Raw genomic sequence first — 22768 nt, 5'->3', positions numbered from 1 at the left:
AGCTTGACATTCAACATTTTTATTGACCAAATCTTAATTGTGCTTAACCTAAAAATCACTGCTGCAGATCACTGGAACCAGCTGAAAAATTATAGGGCCCCAAGACCACAGAACCCCTAAGTTACTCACCTATGACCCATATATTCTATGGAAGATCATTTGCAAAATGACCCAAATGTTGATCTTCCTGTGTCTAGGGATACAACTTTCTCATCGATTTTATTTCTAAGCGCTTAGCTGTATTTTATTTTCCATTTTCTTAAAAGTTAAAGAGATCCCAGTGGACGAAGAGCAAGATACACAGAACATTAATCTCCACAGCAAATGAACAGACTGTATGCACTTCTAGCTATGTTAATTATCATTCATCGATTCTTGAGTCTTGTAGGAATACTCATAAACTTCAACCTGGTGCCTGATATAGATGAACCCACGACCTCCCAACTTGCCAGTTTGGTAGGAAGAGATAAAAACATAAGAATAGCCATACTGGGTCAGACCAATGGTCCATCTAGGCCAGGGATCTCAATCCAGTCGGGTTTTCAGGATTTCCCCAATGAATATGCATTGAAAGCAGTGCATGCACATAGATCTCATGCATACTCATTGGGGAAATCCTGAAAACCCGACTGGATTGTGGCCCTCAAGGAGGGACTTTGAGACCCCTGATCTAGGCCACCATCCTGTTTTCATTGTGGTACCCGGCAGAATCCCAAATAGTAGCAACAGGAGTGGTCCCAACAGGCACTGAGAAAGCCCCTATGGATTCTAGGTAGAGAATCACACAGGAACAAATTCTCCCTGTCCCTGTGGGATCTCTCTATCCCCATCCCATTCCTGCAAGCTCCGTTCTCATCTGCGCAAACCTCGAACACTTTAACATCCTAAGTAGCAACATTCTAGAGCTGAGAGTGTGATGTCATAACGCCTCATTCCACCAATGCCTAAGCTCCGTCCTCATCTGCACAAGCCTGAAACCCTTTAAAATCCTAAGTAGCAACATTCTAGAGCTGAGATTGTGATGTCATAATGCCTCATTCCACCAATGCCTAAGCTCCGTCCTCATCCGCACAAGCCTCAAACGCTTTCAAACCCTAAGTAGCAACATTCTAGAGCTCAGATTGTGATGTCATCATGCCTCATTCCACCAATGCCTAAGCTCCGTCCTCATCTGCACAAGCCTCAAACCCTTTAAAATCCTAAGTAGCAACATTCTAGAGCTCAGATTGTGATGTCATAACGCCTCATTCCACCAATGCCTAAGCTCCGTCCTCATCTGCACAAGCCTCAAACGCTTTCAAACCCTAAGTAGCAACATTCTAGAGCTCAGACTGTGATGTCATAACGCCTCATTCCACCAATGCCTAAGCTCCGTCCTCATCTGCGCAAGCCTCAAACGCTTTAAAATCATAAGTGTTTGAGGCTTGTGCGGTTAAGGCAGAGCTTGCCGCAATGGAACAGGGACAGAACTTGCAGGGAAGATTCAGGGATACTGAGATCTCGCAGGGACGGGGACAAATTTGTCCCCGTGTCATTCTCTGAGTTTACATCATGCCTCCTTGTGGGTATTTTGAAACATTTTTCTAACATCATTTTGACAGCATCCCTCCTCTGTTTGTATTAAACGAAAGAAAGACAAGGTTCACAACCAATTCTAAATCCATGGTATTGTTCCTAATCTTCACTGGCAGTGCGTGCCTGGCCAGTGGACAAAACGGTGAGCTTTATTTATGTGACATTCTAAAGGTCGCAGGACACCCGAGCGGCGCACTTACCGTACACTGCTCTAACTGCTTCTGCAGAGCCTCCGAATCCCCCAGGGCTGGCCATTCTTCATTGAGAAACACGTCCACTTCAGCCATCCATTTCTTCAGGGTTTTAGTGTCATTCTGTTTATGAAAGAAAGGTTTAATGGTATCAGGGGGCCAGCCACTCGCAGGATCATAATTCAGCACAGCGATATGTCTCAATGCTGGCGGAAGAATAACATCTAATGGTTTAAAGGTCTTTGATCATTATGGTGCACCCTGATCAGAAGACGTATATTATTTATAAAGATTCCTGATGCCAAAAAGTGAACTGTTTCCTACTGTTTGGAGAAACATAGTACAAACCCTCCCCCAAACAAGTCCACTATTAAAGGACACGTTTGTAGGGATCTACAGTACTCCCTTGAACTTCCAGGGGGTTACGTTCTCGGAGTGACCGCGAATGTTGAAAATCTGCACATATATCGGAAGAGTACTGTACCTCCTCTCTTGCTCCGGCCCCGTCCTCTCACCGGCACCAGACAGAACACAGCCCCCATCATCTCCCTCTTCTCCGCACCAGCCTCTGGCATGAAGCCAAAAACTCCTCTTTCCACAGCGCACGTGCCCCACCTCTTCCTTCACAGCTGCGGTTTAGTGAAACGCTGTTGGAACCGCACAAGCCCCTGTAGGCTCAAAACCTCACTGTCCAAAGAGTTTGACTTCAAAGTGCGCCTGCGTCATGGAAGGAGGAGCGGCTGAAGACGAGGGTCAGATAGACAGGTGCAGGAAGGAGGGTTTTAAAGAAGGCCCCCCCCCCCTATGAATTACAGAGTCTGCAAATTTGTGAGGGTATACTGTATTTACTAAGGGGGGGATTCTATAAATTTAAATCCTTCAAAAAAATTGTTAAAAAAAACCATCTACTTGTTAGAGCTTTTTATAAGTAAGAAGATATTGGTAGTTTTATCAAAATGACCAAAATTGATCTGGGGTAGTGATATTTTACGTGATTTTCAATTGTGCGTGGATGTTCAAATTTGTATATTTTTAAGTATGTCTCTTACATTATGGATGTGAACTTGTAATCTACCTGGAAATATTTCTTCACCGAAGGAGTGATTGATCCTTGGAACAAGCTCCCGGTGCAGGTGATCGAGGCAAACAGCGTGCGAGAATTTAAGAGCAAATGGAATGCCCATGTGGGATCCCTTAGAGGGTTAAGCCAAGGGAACCTGGCACCAGGAGTGGGATCCCTAGGATAGTAGACTTGGGGGTGGGTCAGTAGAGTGGGCAGACCTGATGGGCTATGGCCCTTATCTGCTGTCATCTTCTATGTTTCTATGTTACCTAGTTGATAGGCGGACTAGAAATTTTTAAAATAAATTAACATTTAAGGGGTGCTCCTTAGTAAAAGGACCCCTAAGTGCATTAAAGAAGTCTTCTGCAAAGGGAACTCTGCGCAAATTCTCCTTTGCAGAATACTAGCTTAGCGTGGATCCAGCTCCTAACCTTGGGCGTGGCACTGACGTCTGCTGAAAACCTGACGTTAATTGCTGGCCTGCAACTAATGGCACTTGGGCTTGAAAGTGACCCTATTGGGTAGTTCCACGTCAACTGGTCCAATTTCAAGCAGGGTTTCCAGTCGACATCTCCCAGTAGTGTTCTTAGGTTCCATCTACTGGAGTCTCCATCAAAGCTCCCTCCAGCCCATCTTAACCATCCCAGCCCATCCTCAACTGAAAGTCCATATATGGGACACAGGCCGTGCAAGCCTGCCCAGTACTGGCCTTAGTTCCTTCAATGTATACCCATTATTTTCTGATTCGAGATCCTCTGTGTTCATCCCACGCTTGTTTGAACTCTGTCACCGCTTCCTTCTCCACCACCTCTCTAGGGAGCGCATTCCACGCATCCACCACCCTCTCCGTAAAGAAGAATTTCCTAACATTACTCTTGAATCTACCAGCCCTCAACCTCAAATTATGTCCTCTGGTTTTATCATTTAGATCATGCCCCAAAATTTTGGATAGCCCCTGACAATATATGTCATCAGTTTCTGGGGAGCTCTGGACCACTTGACCTGGAATGACCCTGTGACTAATCTCTGGGAACACCCCTGATCCGCCCATGCTCCTCCCACAGTCACACCCCCCTTGGATTCCAACCCACGCTATAAAATGTAGACGGGAACTTCAGGGTAAAGGGCAGATTTGTCTATAAAGCCAAATGAGTGCCATATATTGCCGACTGTTAAAGGCACATTAAGTTGCACACAGATCTAAGATCCATGTCCTGCAGAGAATCTGGGAGTACGTCATGATAAGGTGGCAATGAACATACATCAATGGACACATTTGCCATCTAAAATGCAAATGTGTAACTCATTAGAAAAATTAATTGTTTATTAGACAACCCAGTGGCATTATCATATGATACTGTGCTGTTTGGTATGGCAATGAGAGCAAAAAGTCAGATTTCTTCAAATAATAACAAATTATTACTCATAATGACTGGGGTTGCCATTCAACAAATTACGTATAATTGGAAAAATTGGAATAGATTAAATTATAATTTCTGGTGGAATTCCTTATGTCATATTTATAAAATGGAAAGATTTATTGCAATACAGCACGGTTTTTTCAGGAAACTTCAGGATGTGTGGGAGCCATTTACAAAGTATTGTACCGATTAGATGACATTTTTTTTCCCCTTAAATTTACAAGTTTGATTGTGAGGGGGGGAGGGGAGGGTAAATTTATTGTTACATATTGTATGAGCTATTGATTATATGATAAGAGAGGGTGGGAAGGGTGGGAGATAAGAGCATATTATTTGTACCATTGATGATTATTAAGTGTTAGATTTATTGTTAATTTGAAAATGAATAAAGAATTTAAAAAAAAAAGAAAAATAATCTAACATAACAATGTACTTGTATACTGAAACAACCTCTTAGTTCTGTGGTTAACAAAATAACAATATTACTGTACATTCACAGTGAATTATAATACCTGGTTAGAAAAATTTATCTTTTCTGAATGCTAAAAACATTATTAGAGCCTGATATAAAATTGACAGAATGTTTGTCCCGTACACCTGCCTCATACGATAGAATTCTGTTAAAAAATCATTTCTAAAGACTTCCCCTTATAGGAGGAAAAGCAAATAATCACGAGTCCCGTGTAGGGCACATACGCTTTTATATGTAGGTGATTATAAAGTACATATATGCACCTATGTAGCACATTTCCACCTATAATCTAGTCTGCAAATATACATGTAGTCTGTATTTTCCACGTAGGCACACATGTGGGCGGAGTCTGGATGAAGCCTGGGCAGAATGCACACGCATGTAGCTTTAACATGCATATCCTCGGCACTTAGGTTCACAAATGCAGTGCTATGGTTGGTGTAAAAACTCACACCTAAAAAGCTGTCCTGGGGGCTCCCCGGCCAGTCAGGTTTTCAGGATACGCACCATGAATATTCATGAGAGAGAAGTGTGCCCAGTGGAGGCAGCCCACGCAGTTCTTCCCTCCTCCTTGCACCTGGGGGCCACTGGGTCCATTACCCTCAAAAAGAAGCAGAGCTAAGGCCACATTCATGTGACCAGCCAGGTTATATGGGTCAGGCTGGACCGCTCCCCAGTTCGGTCATTGCTATTAATATCTCACTTCTTGTCTTCCTTGTCCTGGGTTGCATCGGTGACACTAACCTGGAACTGTTTGAGCGTGTTAATCAGCTCCTCCAGTTTTTGGCAGTGCTCTGCCAGCTGAGCCGAGCCTTTCTTCCAGCGGCTAAGGACCCCTTCGATTTCAGACCTGTGTTTTTCTCTGACCTCAGTAGGCGCCTTGCTGGACAACTCCTCCATGGTGGTACTGAGATAATTTACGCTGCCCTGCTGTTCCTGCAGAGAACTTTGTAAGGCCTGCGATAGAAAAAAAAAAAGTGAATTGACACCATCTGTGTTGCCCAATAAATCCCTGAACAACGTAGAAAAGAATTAAACATGACTTCACGGAACAGCAGTGTGTCATTCACTTCTGAACCACGGAAGGCATCACCAGAAGGTCCCTCCAAAATTTTTTTCTTTATTTTTAAAATGTCTATACCATGTAGCCCTTTCAGGACCAAGGGACATATTTGTCCCATAACTTTAAAATCCTATAAATTTTGATTGGGATAGTCTACAGTTCTAAATTTGATATGTACGGATTCCATATGATACTGCCTTTATGTAAACAAACTGGTTCCAACATTCATTCATTAGCGTCGTTGCCAGATTGACGAGAAGATTCACTTGCCACACTGTCCATAAGCCAGAAGTGTGATTTTTTTTTTTTTTTAAATAATGATATTTCACAAAAAAAATCAATTTTTTGGCATCTGCAAGCCCTTTTTATCATAAAAATGTTGTCAAAACCACAAAAATTGGCCTACGATCCTTAAGGTCCTGAAAGGGTTAAAACTAAACAGTTTACATTAGGGGTCCTTGAGAGCCGTATTCCAGTTGGGTTTTCAGGATTTCCCCAATGACTAGGCATTGAAAGCGGTGCATGCACATAAATCTCATGCATAGTCATTGGTGAAATCCTGAAAACCCGACTGGAATACGGCTCTCGAGGACCGGAGTTCCCTACCCCTGGTTTACGTGATTTATATTTATAAAATTGTAAAAACCATAATTAAACAAACGGACAAATAATGCTCAGGAGATAAAATAAAACCAAAGGCTTATACAAAGAGCCATCAGTAATTTTGCAATCAGTAACACTAAAAAAGTATTGGCTAGAACAGGGTGGGCAACTCCAGTCCTTGAGGGCCGGAATCCAGTGAGGTTTTCAGGATTTCCCCAATGAATATGCAGTACCTGCAAATAGATCTCATGCAAATTCATTGGGGAAATCCTGAAAACCCGACCGGCCCTTGAGGACCACCCCTAGGGCTAGAAAAAGGCTTCTACAAACAATTGCGTCTTAAGTCATTTTCTAAAACTACCCTTATCACATCAATTTCATATTTGACCCAGAAGGGAGTTCCAGATTTTAACTCCTGCAATTTGTTTTCAGTAGAGCTAAATTCTCAGAACACAATGATCTAGTTGGCAAATCATTAGACGTTATTCTTGAACAATTCAGGTGTGGTTCCATGCAAGAATTGATGGCAAATCATTACTGCTTTATATTGTAATCTGAAAACAACTGGTAACCAGTGCAATTGTTGGAGAAAAGATGAAATGTAATCATACTTCGCTAATCCCATTATCAGTCTTGCCGCTGCGTTTTGAGCAACTTGTAACGCTTTGCACCTCGCTTTTGTTATTCCAAGGAAACTTTCATACAACGGAATTTACAGCGAGATCCTGTGAAAAGATGGTCAAAACTTTTTTCTCTCTCTTTTTGTGTGACTTGAATAGGTCTTTCCTGTATTTTAAGGAGTTCTTGTCTTCGTCATGTATCTGATTTTAATTGTTAGCTTCGGTATTAGATTTTAATAAACTTAAAAATAGGAGTGAGTATCCGCTATTGTGGGATTATGTTTACTCGGTTCTGCCTTTTGTGCTTCTGAATCGATTCTCTGCTGAATAATTACTGTCATGCAATCGAACATCAGAAAAACAACTAACAGCTTTATAAATCCAGTATCAATCACTCTTATAGTAAAAAACAGCAGATAAAGACTTCAACGGTGCATCCAATCTGCCCTATTACATGCATTATAATTCCATGATTAAACAAAATGTAGGTCCTTTGTTATTTCTGGGCCATAGAACTTATGGTCCGGATTCTGTATAAGACGCCAGGTCTCAGAAGACATTTTCCCTGCTTCTACTTTCAACGTTTAAGGCCTTAGGCCAAAAGGGGACTTAGACGTTTTTTTGATTAAGCCCGCCACGCGTTTTAGCGCACGCTAAATCCATGCACGCGCTAACCGCTAACGCGATTTAGCGCCCGCTAAAAAGCTTAGTACACCTTCGTAAAAGAGGGGGGTTAGTCTATTCTTGGGCTCGGGCTCCCTCTTGCCCTGATGCTGTTGGGGATGGTGGGGGCTGGCGGGGCAAGAGGGCTCGGGCTCCCTCTTGCCCTGATGCTGTTGGGGATGGTGGGGGCTGGCGGGGCAAGAGGGCTCGGGCTCCCTCTTGCCCTGATGCTGTCGGGGACGGTGGGGGCTGGCGGGGCAAGAGGGCTTGGGCTCCCTCTTGCTACGATCATTGTAGGGGGGGATGGATTCTGTAACCGGTGTTGTTTTTGACAGACACCGGTTACAGAATCCAGTTTTTAGGCGAAGGATTGGCTCCTCCTTCGCCTAAAAGCCCTTGTTTTGGGCGTTTGGGGTTTAGGCTTTTTTTAGGTTGATTATATGGTGTAAGTTTAGACGTAGTGGTGGTCTGGGCGTTTAAACAGCTGAATGTAGAGGCAGGACATTATCCAAAAAAACCTCCTTTTGGATGTTTTTTTTGAGAATGGACATTTTCCCTGCTTCTACTTTCAACGTTTAAGGCCTTAGGCCAAAAGGGGACTTAGACGTTGTTTTTTGATTATGCCCCTCCACGTGTTTTAGCGCAGATTTAGCGTACGCCAAATCAACACATGCGCTAACCGCTAATACGTCTATAGCAGGGGTAGGGAACTCCGGTCCTCGAGAGCTGTATTCCAGTCGGGTTTTCAGGATTTCCCCCAATGACTATGCATTGAAAGCAGTGCATGCAAATAGATCTCATGCAGATTCATTGGGGAAATCCTGAAAACCCGACTGGAATACGGCTCTCGAGGACCGGAGTTCCCTACCCCTGGTCTATAGGATAACATGCACGCCTTAGCATTTAGCACACCTTTGTAAAAGAGGGGATTTCTTTCAGGTATTTTAAGAAAAAGTCTTAAGTAAGACAACGGCAAAGTCTTTGCTCTCCGTTACGTCGGTAGAGCTTCAGTGTTCGCAAACAAAATACCAATCACGCACAAACACTGGTGTCTGCAGAAGAGATTTATGTAAAGTGCCTGACCTTCTGCTGACACATCCTGATCTGTTTAATTTCTATGCTAATGGCTCCAAAATGAGGGCAGCCATCAAAAGAAACTTTTAGACAACATTTTAAAATTTGCAGCTAAACACATTATTAAAAAAAAAAACCAAAACCATCCTCAGGTTAGCAGGGTCCTGAACATGAATGCTTGGTTCGCCTCTGACGACGTCATTCTTTCCCGCCATTACAAAATCTATAATCAGAAGCTTATGTTTTAATTTTCTTTAAATTATCTACATATTTTTGCATGGTGACCACAATTTTGGCCACTTCAAACTGGTGCAGAATTCAGCTGCTAAGATTTTTGACATAGGCAGGTAAGAGAGATCGGGCTTCATCGTTACTTCCAGCAATTTGTTTCTCATTGAAAGAACAGCCCAGTTCAAATTGCTGTGTTTAAGTTTAAGGGGGAAAGGTACTAAGCTGAAGTAAAATGCAGGCAGTCCCTGAGTTACAGACGCCAGACTTAAGTACAACTCGTACTTAAGAACGCGGTTGCAGCTTCATTCGATTTCACTGAGGAGAATTTCCAATGGCCTACACTTCTCCTGCAGCAGATTCAGGAATGACGCATAGCCATATTAAGGATGCTAGGTTGCATAGGGAGAGGTATGGCCAGTAGGAAAAAGGAAGTATTGATGTCCTGTATAAGACTCTGGTGAGACCTTATTTAGAATATTGTGAATAATTCTGGAGAAGCACCTTCAAAAAGATATAAAAAGGATGGAGTCGGTCCAGAGGAAGGCTACTAAAATGGTCGGTGGTCTTCATCATAAGACTTAAAGATCTCAATCTGTATACTTTGCAGGAAAGGCGGGAGAGGGGAGATATGATAGAGATGTTTAAATACCTATGTAATGTAAATGTGCCTGAGTCGAGTCTCTTTAATTTGAAAGGAAGCTCTGGAATGAGAGGGCAGAGGATGAAGTTAAGAGGTGACAGGCTCCGGAGTAATCTGAGGAAATACTTCTTTACGGAAAGGGTGGTAGATACGTGAAACACTCTGCTGAAAGAGGTGGTGGGAACAGAGACTATGTCTGAATTCAAGAAAGCCTGGGATAGGCACGTGGGATCTCTCAGAGAGAGAGAGGAAGAGATAATGGTTACTGCGGATGGGCAGACTGGATGGGCCATTTGGACTTTATCTGCCATCATGTTACTATGTTCTATGACATCACAATGCAGGGGTAAAGAGCCTTAGCCAATAGGAAGAGGAGATGCAAATGTTAAGAGCCTTAGCCAATAGGGAGAGGAGGAGATAGTGGCTGCTCTGGATGGGTCATTTGGCCTTTATCTGCCGTCAGGTTTCTATGTTTCTGTAACCATAAAGTTCTATGACATCACAATGCAGGTGTAAAGAGCCTTAGCCAATGGGAAGAGGAGATGCAAATGTTAAGAGCCTTAGCCAATAGGGAGAGTAGGAGATAGTGGCTGCTCTGGATGGGCCATTTGGCCTTTATCTGCCATCAGGTTTCTATGTTAAGAACAGTGTATAGTTGTGAAAGCTGTACCTTAGAGGGAACACTGGTAGGAACAGTTGACCCTTTTGTCAGTTGGGAGCAGAATCTTAAAATGTACAAGTTCTGAGTTACAAACAAATCCGACTTAAGAACAACTTTAAAAACGTAACTCGCACTGAACCTGGGGACTGCCTGGCATTTTACCATGGGAGAAAAGTTTAGTGGCACAGGAATAAGGTCATTTGAGATCAATCGCAGCCCCAAGGATCATGGATTTGATAGAGCACCTTTCTGTGGTACAATCAGTGGTGTAGAGAGGCGCCCCTTCCCCACCCTATCCGCTCCGTCCCCCGTCCCTGGACCTCTGTCGCTCAATGTGACCCACAGTTTGTACCATTGCTGATGTGTTGGTTTCAGCTAAGTGAACACCATTATTCAATTTACAGAAATTAACTAAAAAATTGATTTCTAAATTATACCACTGAATTGAGAACAATATTGCATTTATAAAACAATTCTTTCATACCATACAGATTTAGAAGGTTTTTCTGACCGGGCAGGAAGTTTTCCTAAATCCCAAATTCCTGGAGCACTCGAGGTCTTTTCCTCCTTTTCTTTAGACTGCCACGTTTTACAGAACCATGCGGGGAGGGGAATGCGTCACATACCTTGAGCTCCCTGAGTCTGCGCTCCATGATTGCCAGTTCCGTGACGGTAACCTGTGGCAGCGAGAGTTTGCTTTCCGCTTGCTGGATCCACAGTAGCAAAGTGCTCACTGTCTCCTTCTGGCGTGGAGGAGGCAAACTGTCAAGAACTGAGAGACAGAGAGGAAGCAGTTCATCGCCTGATGCTAGAATCCTTTTGGGCAGTCAATAAACTACGAAGACAAATGGCTTCCAAACATCGCACAAAGACCCTGAATGATGTCTAAGCAGTTCCTAATTATACTTTATTTGCAGCTAGTACTGCTTTGTCTTAATTTGATATCCCAGTGCTCTGGAGCTCTACTGCTATTTATCCACACTTATTTTAAATACATTTTGGTATCTATCTATCTATCGATACAGATTCATATTTTTCAACTGATTTATGCTACATTTTACCTGCAAAAATTATCATAAAAATAATATAACAAAGCATAGCTGGTTTTAAGAAAGGTTTGGACAAGTTCCTGGAGGAAAAGTCCATAGTCTATTATTGAGAAAGACATAGGGGAAGCCACTGCTTGCCCTGGATCGGTAGCATGGAATGTTGCTACTTTTTGGGGTTCCGGAATCTTGTTACTTTTTAGGTTCCAGAATCTTACTACTCTTTCAGATTCTGGAATGTTGCTACTCCTTGGGTTGGGACCTGGATTGGCCACCATGAGAACAGGCTACTGGGCTTGATGGTCTGACCCAGTAAGGCTATTCTTATGTTCTTATTAGAGAATGGCACGGGGATAAATTTTTCTCCGTCCCCATGAGTTTTGTCGCTTTCCCTGCCCCATTCTTGTAAGCTCTGCCTTAACTGCACTTATGATTTTAAAGTGTTTGAGACTGGTGCAGATGAGGACAGAGCTTGCAGGAATAGAGCAGGGACAGGAAAAAACTCACGGGGCTGGGACGGGAAAATGAGTTTCACGCGGGGACAGCGAAAACATCTGTCCCCGTGTCATTCTCTAGATCTTATGTTCTTGCATTGCAGCTGACACAGCACCTAAAGCAAAAGTGGATGGTGCAATGGACAGGGAGGTCCCTCTGTCTCATAGTCCACATGGGTCTCGGATTCTCTTGCTGGATGAAAAAGGAAGTGTAGTTTAAAAGTAACAAGGAAACATGGGAGGTATACAAAGAGTGAAGAACTGGAGAAGGAACAGCGCAGGTCAACCTTGAGCAAAAATGAGTTTCTTACATATAAACATCTAAATATTTAAGTACAATCAATGCACCTCTACATTCTTTCCAAACCCGACACGGACCGTGTTTCGGCCTCACAACAGAAGCCTGCTTCAGGGGTGTCAGTGACGATCCAGTAGATGGCACTTGATCACCTAAACTTCCAAGGAAATAAATACTTTATAACGCCGAGTGACTGGCGATCAAACAAACGGCGTGAATGAACAGCCTTCCTTCCCCACTTCTTCACTCTTTGGAAAAGGAAGTGAATGTACAGCTGGCAATCCTGGCCCTGGGAGCACAAAGGTAGCAAATGGCCAGCGATCCCTTTCCCAGGTCCCAGAGGCCCAGGGAGTAAGCAAGTGACTGAAGGATCCAAAGAGAGAAAGACGCTTGTTCAGCAGGAACTTGTCTAACTTTGTCTTGAATCCCTGGAGGGTGTTTTCCCCTACGACAGACTCCGGAAGAGCGTTCCAGTTTTCCACCACTCTCTGGGTGAAGAAGAACTTCCTTACGTTTGTACTTTCAACTTTAGAGAGTGCCCTCTCGTTCTCTCTACCTTGGAGAGGGTGAACAACCTGTCTTTATCTACTTTGTCTTTAGTCCCTGGAGGGTGTTTCCCCCTATAACAGACTCTGGAAGAGCATTCCAGTTTTCCACCACTCTCTGGGTGAAGAAGAACTTCCTTACGTTTGTACTTTCAACTTTAGAGAGTGCCCTCTCGTTCTCTCTACCTTGGAGAGGGTGAACAACCTGTCTTTATCTACTTTGTCTTTAGTCCCTGGAGGGTGTTTCCCCCTTTAACAGACTCTGGAAGAGCATTCCAGTTTTCCACCACTCTCTGGGTGAAGAAGAACTTCCTTACGTTTGTACTTTCAACTTTAGAGAGTGCCCTCTCGTTCTCCCTACCTTGGAGAGGGTGAACAACCTGTCTTTATCTACTTTGTCTTTAGTCCCTGGAGGGTGTTTCCCCCTATAACAGACTCTGGAAGAGCATTCCAGTTTTCCACCACTCTCTGGGTGAAGAAGAACTTCCTTACGTTCATATGGAATCGATCCCCTTTCAACTTTAGAGAGTGCCCTCTCGTTCTCCCTACCTTGGAGAGGGTGAACAACCTGTCTTTATCTACTTTGTCTTTAGTCCCTGGAGGGTGTTTCCCCCTATAACAGACTCTGGAAGAGCATTCCAGTTTTCCACCACTCTCTGGGTGAAGAAGAACTTCCTTACGTTTGTACTTTCAACTTTAGAGAGTGCCCTCTCGTTCTCCCTACCTTGGAGAGGGTGAACAACCTGTCTTTATCTACTTTGTCTTTAGTCCCTGGAGGGTGTTTCCCCCTATAACAGACTCTGGAAGAGCATTCCAGTTTTCCACCACTCTCTGGGTGAAGAAGAACTTCCTTACGTTTGTACGGAATCTATCCCCTTTCAACTTTAGAGAGTGCCCTCTCGTTCTCCCTACCTTGGAGAGGGTGAACAACCTGTCTTTATCTACTTTGTCTTTAGTCCCTGGAGGGTGTTTCCCCCTATAACAGACTCTGGAAGAGCATTCCAGTTTTCCACCACTCTCTGGGTGAAGAAGAACTTCCTTACGTTTGTACTTTCAACTTTAGAGAGTGCCCTCTCGTTCTCTCTACCTTGGAGAGGGTGAACAACCTGTCGTTATCTACTAAGTCTATTCCCTTCATTATCTTGAAGGGAATAGACTTCTCTCAGTCTCCTCTTTTCAAGGGAGAAGAGGCCCAGTTTCTCCAATCTCTCCCTGTATGGCAACTCCTTTAGCCCCTTAACCATTTTAGTCGCTCTTCTCTGGACCCTTTCGAGTAGTACTGTGTCCTTCTTCATGTACGGCGATTCCAGGTGGGGGCGTACCATGGCCCGCTATAACGGCATGATAACCTTTTCAAATCTGTTCGTGATCCCCTTCATAATCATTCCTAGCATTCTGTTTGCCCTTTTTGCTGCCGCCGCACATTGCACGGACGGTTTCAGTGACTTGTCTACAAGTACTCCCAAGTCTCTTTCCTAGGGGCTCTCTCCGAGTATAGCACTGGACATCCTGTATTCGTGCATATGATTTTGGTTACCGACACACGCATCACCTTGCATTTATCCACACTGAACCTTATTTGCCATTCCGCGGCCCATTCCTCGAGCGTATTTATGTCTCTTTATAGGTCTTCACAATCCTTGTGTCCTCACTACTCTGAATAACTTTGTATCATCCGCAAATTTAATCACCTCGCTCGTAATGCCAATTTTTTGTATGTTGATTGTATACTGTTTTGGCTTACAGATGTATATAATTTTTTTTTTCCCGTTAAATCTTTATTGATTTTCAATTTAAATTTCAAGTATTACACTTGTACAGAAAGCAATAATAGAAGACACATTAAATACAATGTAATTATAACTCATAAAATTAACAAAATTTTAACTATTTATGCTCAAGTCCTCAACTTAGGATCCAAGACTCAAAATCAGCGAAACATAAAAAAAAAAGAAACTATAAATTAACAAGAAACTGAAAGCTATAGCTCTGAAATGAGGTCATCTAATAACAAATTATAAGGCTCAAAGATTTCTTCCATCCAGATGAGACATTGCCACAAAAGTTGTCAATTGAGAAGGTTCAAAGAACCCATACTTATCAGAAGTATATAAATTTTAAAATAAATAAACGCTATGTTTCACCACTCTGGCTGCGTCAGGATGGCAAGAAATTGAAAGAAGGGAAACAGCGGGAACCTAAAAAAGAATATAAAGTGACATGCCTTCCTGATGCAGCCAGAGTGGCGAAACATAGTGTCATATTCAAGGCTTGCTGCATGGATACGTGAAATGCCGAATGGCACTGAATATATTTGAAAAGATAAGTAATTGTTAACACATATATAAAAAAAGAATAAAAACTGTGATTGTAATTGAAGCTAAGAAGTTATATTGAATCAGGCTGGGCAGACTGGATGGACCATTTGGGTCTTTATCTGCCGTCATCCTCTATGTTACTATGGAAAAGTAAAAAGAAGAAAAATAGAAACACGGACCAATGAAGAGGTATATCAGATAAGCTAAACTAACTCGCTTTTGAATTCTGACGACAAAACATATCTGACGGTCCTGGAAAAATAACATTGTTAAATTTGAGTAAGAAGCTATATATTTGTGGTGTCTGAGGGGTAACTTCACAGCTCTAGCCTTACTGGGTCAGACCAATGGTCCATCAAGCCCAGTAGCCCGTTCTCCTGGTGGCCAATCCAGGTCACTAGTACCTGGCCAAAACCCAAAGAGTAGCAACATTCCATTCAGAATCCTAAAGAATAGCAAGATTCTAGAATCCCAAAGAGTAACAAAAGATTCCGGAACCCCAGATAGTAGCAATATTCCATGCTACCGATCCAGGGCAAGCAGTGGCTTCCCCCATGTCTTTCTCAATAACAGACTATGGACTTTTCCTCCAGGAACTTGTCCAAACCTTTCTTAAAACCAGCTACGCTATCTGCTCTTACCACATCCTCTGGCAACGTGTTCCAGAGCTTAACTATTCTCTGAGTGAAAAAAAAATTTTCTTCCTATTGGTTTTAAAAGTATTTCCCTGTAACTTCATCGCGTATCCCCTAGTCTTTGTAATTTTTGTGTTTTTTAGCCATGGCCCTATTCACTGAGAAAATGGTCTCACCAAGAACAAGGAAGAAGGGGAAATGGAGAGATTATGAAGCCGCTGAAATGTTTTTGAGTGTGCAGGCACCTATTCCTTCTTGGTTTCTTGTTGTCTCTTATCTCCAGTGCATTAGCATCTCATGCATAGTTCTTAGCAGTTAAAATTAGCAGTATTTCATTGCATTCACAATCAGCACGCTGTGTTATCTCTCCACTCCCTTCTCCTGCTGCCATCAAGAAACGTCTACTGTACCAGTCATCAATCGAAGCTGACAGTGGCAGGCGGGATGCAAATTGCAGTCCATGGAGCCATTACTCTACTAATTGTCATTTTTCCAGGTACTTTAGTTAGATTGTGAGCCTTCGGGACAGTAAGGGAATTTCTAAGTACCTATCTTACTTATAATTTTAATGCACCCTAATGTATATTTTCTGTAAACCGCTTAGAACCTAACGGAATTAGCGGTATATAAGAACATAAGAATTTGCCTCCGCTGGGTCAGACCAGAGGTCCATCGCACCCAGCAGTCCGCACCCGCGGCAGCCCATCAGGTCCATGACCTGTCATGTTATCTTGATTTAGCCCTATAGCCCCCTTGTTTTTATCTATACTCTTTCCATACTCTTATCTACCCTTATCTGTATCCCTCAATCCCCCTATCCTTCAGGAATCCATCCAATCCCTCTTTGAATCCCCGTAACGTACTCTGTCCGACCACTTCCTCCGGGAGCGCGTTCCATGTGTCCACAACTCTCTGTGTGAAGAAGAACCTCCTGGCATTGGTTCTAAACTTGTCCCCTTCCAGTTTCTCCGAGTGCCCTCTTGTGCCTGTGGTTCCCCGTAGTTTGAAGAATCTATCCTTGTTTACCTTCTCCATTCCCTTCATGATCTTGAAAGTTTTTATCATGTCCCCCCTAAGCCTCCTCTTTTCCAGGGACAAGAGCCCCAGCTTGTCCAGCCTGTCAGCGTATGAACAGTCCTCCATACCATTTATCATTTCCGTAGCTCTTCTCTGGACCTTCTCAAGTATCGCCATGTCTTTCTTGAGGTACGGCGACCAATATTGGACGCAGTACTCTAGATGCGGGCGCACCATTGCACGTTACAGTGGCATGATGACTTCCTTCGTCTTGGTTGTAATTCCCTTCTTAATGATGCCCAGCATTCTGTTAGCTTTCTTCGAGGCCGCTGCACATTGCGCTGATGATTTCATGGTTGTATCCACTAGCACACCCAAGTTTTTTTCAAGAAATAGATTACATTTATATTACATTAGGCTCTTCAGCGAGGCTGAGGTTACATAATTCACTTAAACACCCAGAAGACACCGGTCCATTAAAGAGATGGCATGGCAGCCAGAAGCAGATGCTCTCTGTCTTGGGGACCCTTTTCCTCGGTTTTTCGTTTATTTTACCTTACTAGACCTGGAAGTTCATGGATGTGAATAACGATTCTTGTAGTTTCTCTCTTAGCGAATGACTGTGTGAACCTTTTCGCGTACTATCTTCAGGAATCCAACTGGCAGAAGTTCTCTATGCCTTATAGAGCCAGACATCAAAAGCGGCCATCCTCTCGCTCTCTCCTCCTTCAGGAATCCTCTTTCCGATCTATCCTCCATTATCTCCTTTCCATCCTCTAGCGTTCTGCCCGGCTTCCGCCCAATCTTCTTGTTTTAACCCTATACAATCAAGGAGAGCTCAATTGCTCCCCTATCCACATTCACACAGTATAAGAAGGTATAATTACATTACATTAGAGATTTCTATTTCGCTTATACCTTGCAGTTCTAGGTGGATTACAGAGCAAGATAACTGGACATTTCCAGGAAAAGTTACAGGATGAGGTGCTAATTACAGTTGAGAATGTGCTTGGAAAATTACAAGATTGAGGATAGTTAAGGAGATGTTTTAGGTTTTTAAAAATACTTTGTAGTCGGTCGTAGTTGTCAGTATGTTTGAGAGGTGGTCGTCTAGTTTCGCTGCTTCGCTAACTCTGTATTGTAACACAATTACAAAAGCACAAGTATTGATTAAGGTTTAATAATGTCTGTATTGAAACCATCCCAGGAAATGCAAACTGTATTGTAACACCATTACAGAAGCTCATATAAAGCGCTTTGAATTGAATAAACTCTTCGATTGGGGCTCAGTAAGCCCTGTCCGTGAGAGTATATCTAGATTTTCAGCAACTTCAGACTGCAGTGTTTCTTCTATAAGCACTGCAGAGGAATATTGTGAAAGAAATGTCTTGAACTTTACAGCTCTGTTCCACTCACGCTCCCCTACCAGAAGAACAAGGATAAGAGATTCTAGAGAGAAGAAAAAAACCCCATTTCCATCAAAACATGCCACTACCTCATTTTTCTTTCTTCATGTACACTACCCCACAGTAATGGTTGCTTCAGTGGAACTCACTATGTCCTCCAACTGCACTGCTGCCATTGTGGGGAGAGGGTGGGGACGTGGTTAAAGCACCCTGAGTTTGTGGGTTCAAAGTCACGCTGCTCCTTGTGACCCTGGGCAAGTCACTTAATCCCCCCATTGCCCACCAGGACAGACAGGGAAAAATGCTTGAGTAGCTGAATAAATTCATGTAAACCGTTCTGAGCTCCCCTGAGAGAATGGCATAGAAAACTGAATAAGTGCAAAGTGTCTGTCTCTGGTAACCAGAGCTGATCCTGTGATGTCACAATGCCTCATTCCACCAATAAGAGCCAACCTCATCAGTGATGTCACAAAGGCTTGATTGTCCTAGACTTGGCTCACGTTTGCTACATTTAGATTTCCAGAGTGGTGCAGTGGTTAAAGCTACAGCCTCAGCACCCACAGGTTGTGGGTTCAAAGCCACGCTGCTCCTTGTGACCCTGGGCAAGTCACTTAATCCCCCCCATTGCCCCAGGTGCATTAGATTGATTGTGAGCCCACCAGGACAGACAAGGAAAAATGCTTGAGTACTTGAATAAATTCATGTAAGTCTGTTCTGAGCCCCCCTAAGAGAACAGTATAGAAAATTGAATAAATAAATAGTGTGCAAAGTGTCTGTCTCTAGTAACCATAGTTGATACTGTGATGTCACAATGCCTCATTCCACCAATAAGAGCCAACCTCAGCAGTGATGTCACAATAGCTTCATTGTCCTAGACTTGGCTCACTTTTGCTACATTTAGATTTCTAGAGTGGTGCAGTGGTTAAAGCTACAGCCTCAGCACCCTGGGGTTGTGGGTTCAAACCTCATGCTGCTCCTTGTGACCCTGGGCAAGTCACTTAATCCCCCTATTGCCCTAGATAGATTGTGAACCCATCATGACAGATAGGGAAAAATGCTTGAGTAGCTGGATAAATTCATGCAAACCATTCTCAGCTCTCCTGGGGAGAATGGTATAGAAAATTGAATAAATAAATTGAGAGGGGGGCAATGCTTCAATTTTCTGCATGTAATCACTAGGGACAGAGAGTTTAAGGCTATCAGATGCCCAGGAAAACCCGGGCATGCCCTCTTTTTAGAGGACTGTCCAGGTGTCCGGACGGACTTTCCAAAACCCAAAACTTTATCCAGGTTTTGGAAAGTCCCGAGCTCCAGCCACATCTGGAGGGCCTCATGCATGTGCAGAGTCCCTCCTGACGCTGCCTGGAGGTTGGAAATGAAGAGACCAGGTTTTGTGGGGGCGGGACTGGAGACGGAATGGGGCGGGGCCAAGCATCCAGGATTTTACTTTGCAAAATATGGCAACCTTGGAGTCTTGGAGTGCTCGTCTGTCCCCGACTGTTGAAAATATGATCGGGAAACAGCAGGGCTGTAGGTGGAGGACTCCAGCTCAGCGGGAACATTGCTTGTATTTCTCAGCTTGCTATGCGCACCTGTATTAAACCGTTTTCACATATAGAATCAGACTAATAGACTCTGGAATTGGATACAGTATACAACTTAAGTGATTTATTGAAAAGTCATTTTGTCAAGTCTACATTCATTAAGAGTGGTATAAATCACCCATTCTACCATCAAGGGAAGCAGATTTATATATGCTAAGATTAAAAATGTAAATTATGCTTCTTCTTTTTTTTATCTTTGCTGTTTTACATCTCCTGGAGTCTGACTCTCACAAAGATTAGTCAAAGAGCTGGATGAACACACGGTGCTCCTAAGCATTAATATTTCACGACACCTTGAGATTTATAAGCCATTATTGCTAACTCTGAGGTCTTTAAATCAAGCGTATTTTACACAGACAGTGAATTGAAGTACATGCACTGAAAGGGGGGCTTAAAAAGATTAGCTAAAAGGATTCTGGAAGTTTACATGCATCTCTACACTGGTTACTGGGTATGTTTGCCTAAATATATGACCCATGGATGAAACAACAATCCTGGCTGGGAAACCACATAAATAAAACCAGACAGAGCTACAACGCATTCCGAAAATCTATCAAAACCACTCTGTTTGACAAATTCATCACCTAAACAGACCAATACGCTTTTTTCCCCTGCAAACCCAAAGCAATCTTCAGGCAATTCCTACCCCTCTCTCTTTCCCTCCCCCTTTCAACCCCTCTTACATTCCCTCCCCTACAACCCTTTTCTTCTGGAGCTTTCCCCTCATGCATTTCTAATTCGCTGAATGTCCAGCCTTTTTTTGATGTGAACCGCCTAGAAGTCGTCTGACTATGGCGGTATAGAAAAATAAAGTTATTATTATTATTATTATTATTATTAATATATATTTAAAAGGACCAATCTTGCCTTCCCTACAGAAGGTTACATCCAATTTCACGTGCCCCAGGGACGAATGGTGATTTGATCTCTTTGATGATAAGTTGAAAGATAAAAATGTATTATTTAGAAATATTTGGTCAAGTCCAAATGGGTCTATGGACTGTAAGAACTGTTCCGTAAACCAGGCATCTTGAAAGCTCCTTTCAATTTAAAGGGCTGGCGTTCATGGACACTTTTAAGTGAGTCCACTGATTTTCAATTGTTCTTTCCCAAAGCATTCCAGCTAAAGAATGACATGGTAACCATTACCGTGGTAATTACCAAGGTAATGGGGACCATGCCAAAGAACGCTTGGTATTACTGTGGTACCAGTAGACTGTTCCATAGTCTTGTCGTGGGAACAGTAACTGATTCCATGGTAATCCCACGGTAATGAGGAACACGCCACCCTCCCTGCAAGTACCTTATAAACCTGGTGGTCTAGTGGCCTCTTCAAGAGCAGGAAAGATACCCCATCTTTCCTGCCCTCTACCGCCACTGTATCTGCTGCTAAAAGTTTCAAAATGGTTGCTGAGACTTCATGTGGCAGCCTCGCAAGACTTCTGCAAATCTCGTGAGGCTGCTGTATGAAGTCTCCAGCAGCCATTTTGAAACTCTATTAGCGGCAGTAGAGGGCAAGAAAGACATAAGAACATAAGAATTGCCTTTGCTGGGTCAGTCCAATAGTCCATCGTGCCCACCAGTCCGCTCCCATGGCGGAACCCTAGGTCAGAGACCAGTGCCCTATAGGAGACCATCCCTACCTGCATATTTTCTGATTCTGCAGGAACTTTGTCTTGAATCCCTGGAGGGTGTTTTTCCCTATAACAGCCTCCAGAAGTGAGTTCCAGTTTTCCACCACCCTCTGGGTAAAGAAGAGGCCACTAGACCACCAGGTTTTTAAGTCTGGGAAAGGTGGAGGGAAGGAAGGCGGAGAGATGCCAGACAAGGGGAAGGAAGGGGAGAGCAGAGGAGAGAACAGATGCTAGACCAGACAAGGGGAGAGGAGACAGACCAGGAGGAGAGGAGAGAATCCAGACCAGGCGAGGGGAGAGGAGATGGGAGGGAAAGGGTGGGATGGGTGATGCCAGACCAGATCAGGGGAGGGGAAAGGAGATGCCAGACCAGGGAAGGGAATAGGAGATGCCATACTGTGGGAAGGAGAGGAGAATGATGACAGACCATAAGAGAAGCAAAGGAGAGGACAGAGATGTCAGACCATGCGGAGAAAGAGATAATAGATGGTACACAATGATGGAGGGGAAAGGGGGAGATACAGGGAGGAGATGGTGCACAGGGATGGGTGGGGAAAGGTAAAGAGATGGAAGAAATGCTGTTTATGCATAGATGGGAATAGGGGAGAAGAAAGAGGGAAGAGATGGTACACAGGGATGGGGGAGGAGAGAGGAAGAGAAGGGCAGAGGAGATGGTGCAGCATATTGGAAGATGGGAAGGGAAGACATGGGAAAAGCAGAAAATGGAAATTAGTTGAACGCTAAACACCAAAGATGGAAGTAGGTCAGAAAATGAAGAGGGAGAGAAAAAGAAGCAAATGGATAAGAAGGCCCTGGAAACAGAGTTAAGAGCAGAGACAGAAGGAAGTGCAGCCAGAGACTGGGAAAAGCCAACAAAGGGAGGAGACATGATTTTATTTTCAATTGAATGATTGAAATATGTCAGTTTTGAGAATTTATATCTGCTGTATTGAACGCAGAGTCCGACATCTTACGGTTTCGCTTGTGTATATTGGGACTTTTAATTGGTGGTCCTGTATTTGCATAGGGGTTATCTGTGTTCTGCACGTGTTACTGAAGCCAGGTGTTCTGGTCGGAGTGAAGGTTGAGAAGTGTTATTGGCATCATGGCACCAGGTAGAAAGATTTTTGTCTGCTCCTTCAGCCCTTTTGCACTGAGAATGGCCCTCATTTAAAAATGAGTGGAGACCACTGCCCTAGGGTTAGCAAATGGCTCCGGAAAAAGGAGGATGGATTGAGATACCATTGAGCAAACCAGGCAAAATACCCAGGGCTGCCCGATGGTAGGGGCCGCCTGCAGCTGAGCCCTCTCTTCTGTGCCCTGAGGTCTGGCAGTCAAGTCTTCCTTCTCTGGCTAGTGGGATCTATCCTCTCCTTTGTCCCACTGCGCTGATGCAACTTCCTGTGGGCAGGACCTGACAGAGGTCCCGCTGGCCAGAGAGGAAGAAGTTAGTGCTGTCTCTGATGCTGTAGAGGACCTGGTGTGTGGATAAGT

General features: G+C 43.6%; 1 protein-coding gene across 12 annotated transcripts in view; it reads right to left on the bottom strand.

Moving 5' to 3' along the window:
* The window catches only part of DMD (dystrophin), a 2510493-nt gene that overhangs the window by 1337830 nt on the left and 1149895 nt on the right, over positions 1 to 22768 (bottom strand). For all 12 annotated transcript variants that reach the window (XM_033949686.1, XM_033949693.1, XM_033949692.1 and 9 more), the window contains 3 exons: positions 10904 to 11049; positions 5467 to 5679; positions 1776 to 1889 (listed from right to left, as the gene is read on the bottom strand). In XM_033949686.1, coding sequence (XP_033805577.1) covers positions 1776 to 1889; positions 5467 to 5679; positions 10904 to 11049 — 473 coding nt within the window. The remainder of the gene's footprint in view (positions 1 to 1775; positions 1890 to 5466; positions 5680 to 10903; positions 11050 to 22768) is intronic.

Source organism: Geotrypetes seraphini, chromosome 6 (genome assembly GCF_902459505.1).
Source record: "Geotrypetes seraphini chromosome 6, aGeoSer1.1, whole genome shotgun sequence".
NCBI classification, from domain to species: domain Eukaryota; kingdom Metazoa; phylum Chordata; class Amphibia; order Gymnophiona; family Dermophiidae; genus Geotrypetes; species Geotrypetes seraphini.
Note: the sequence above shows the minus strand (reverse complement) of the source record. Positions and strands in the feature narration are given on the sequence as shown.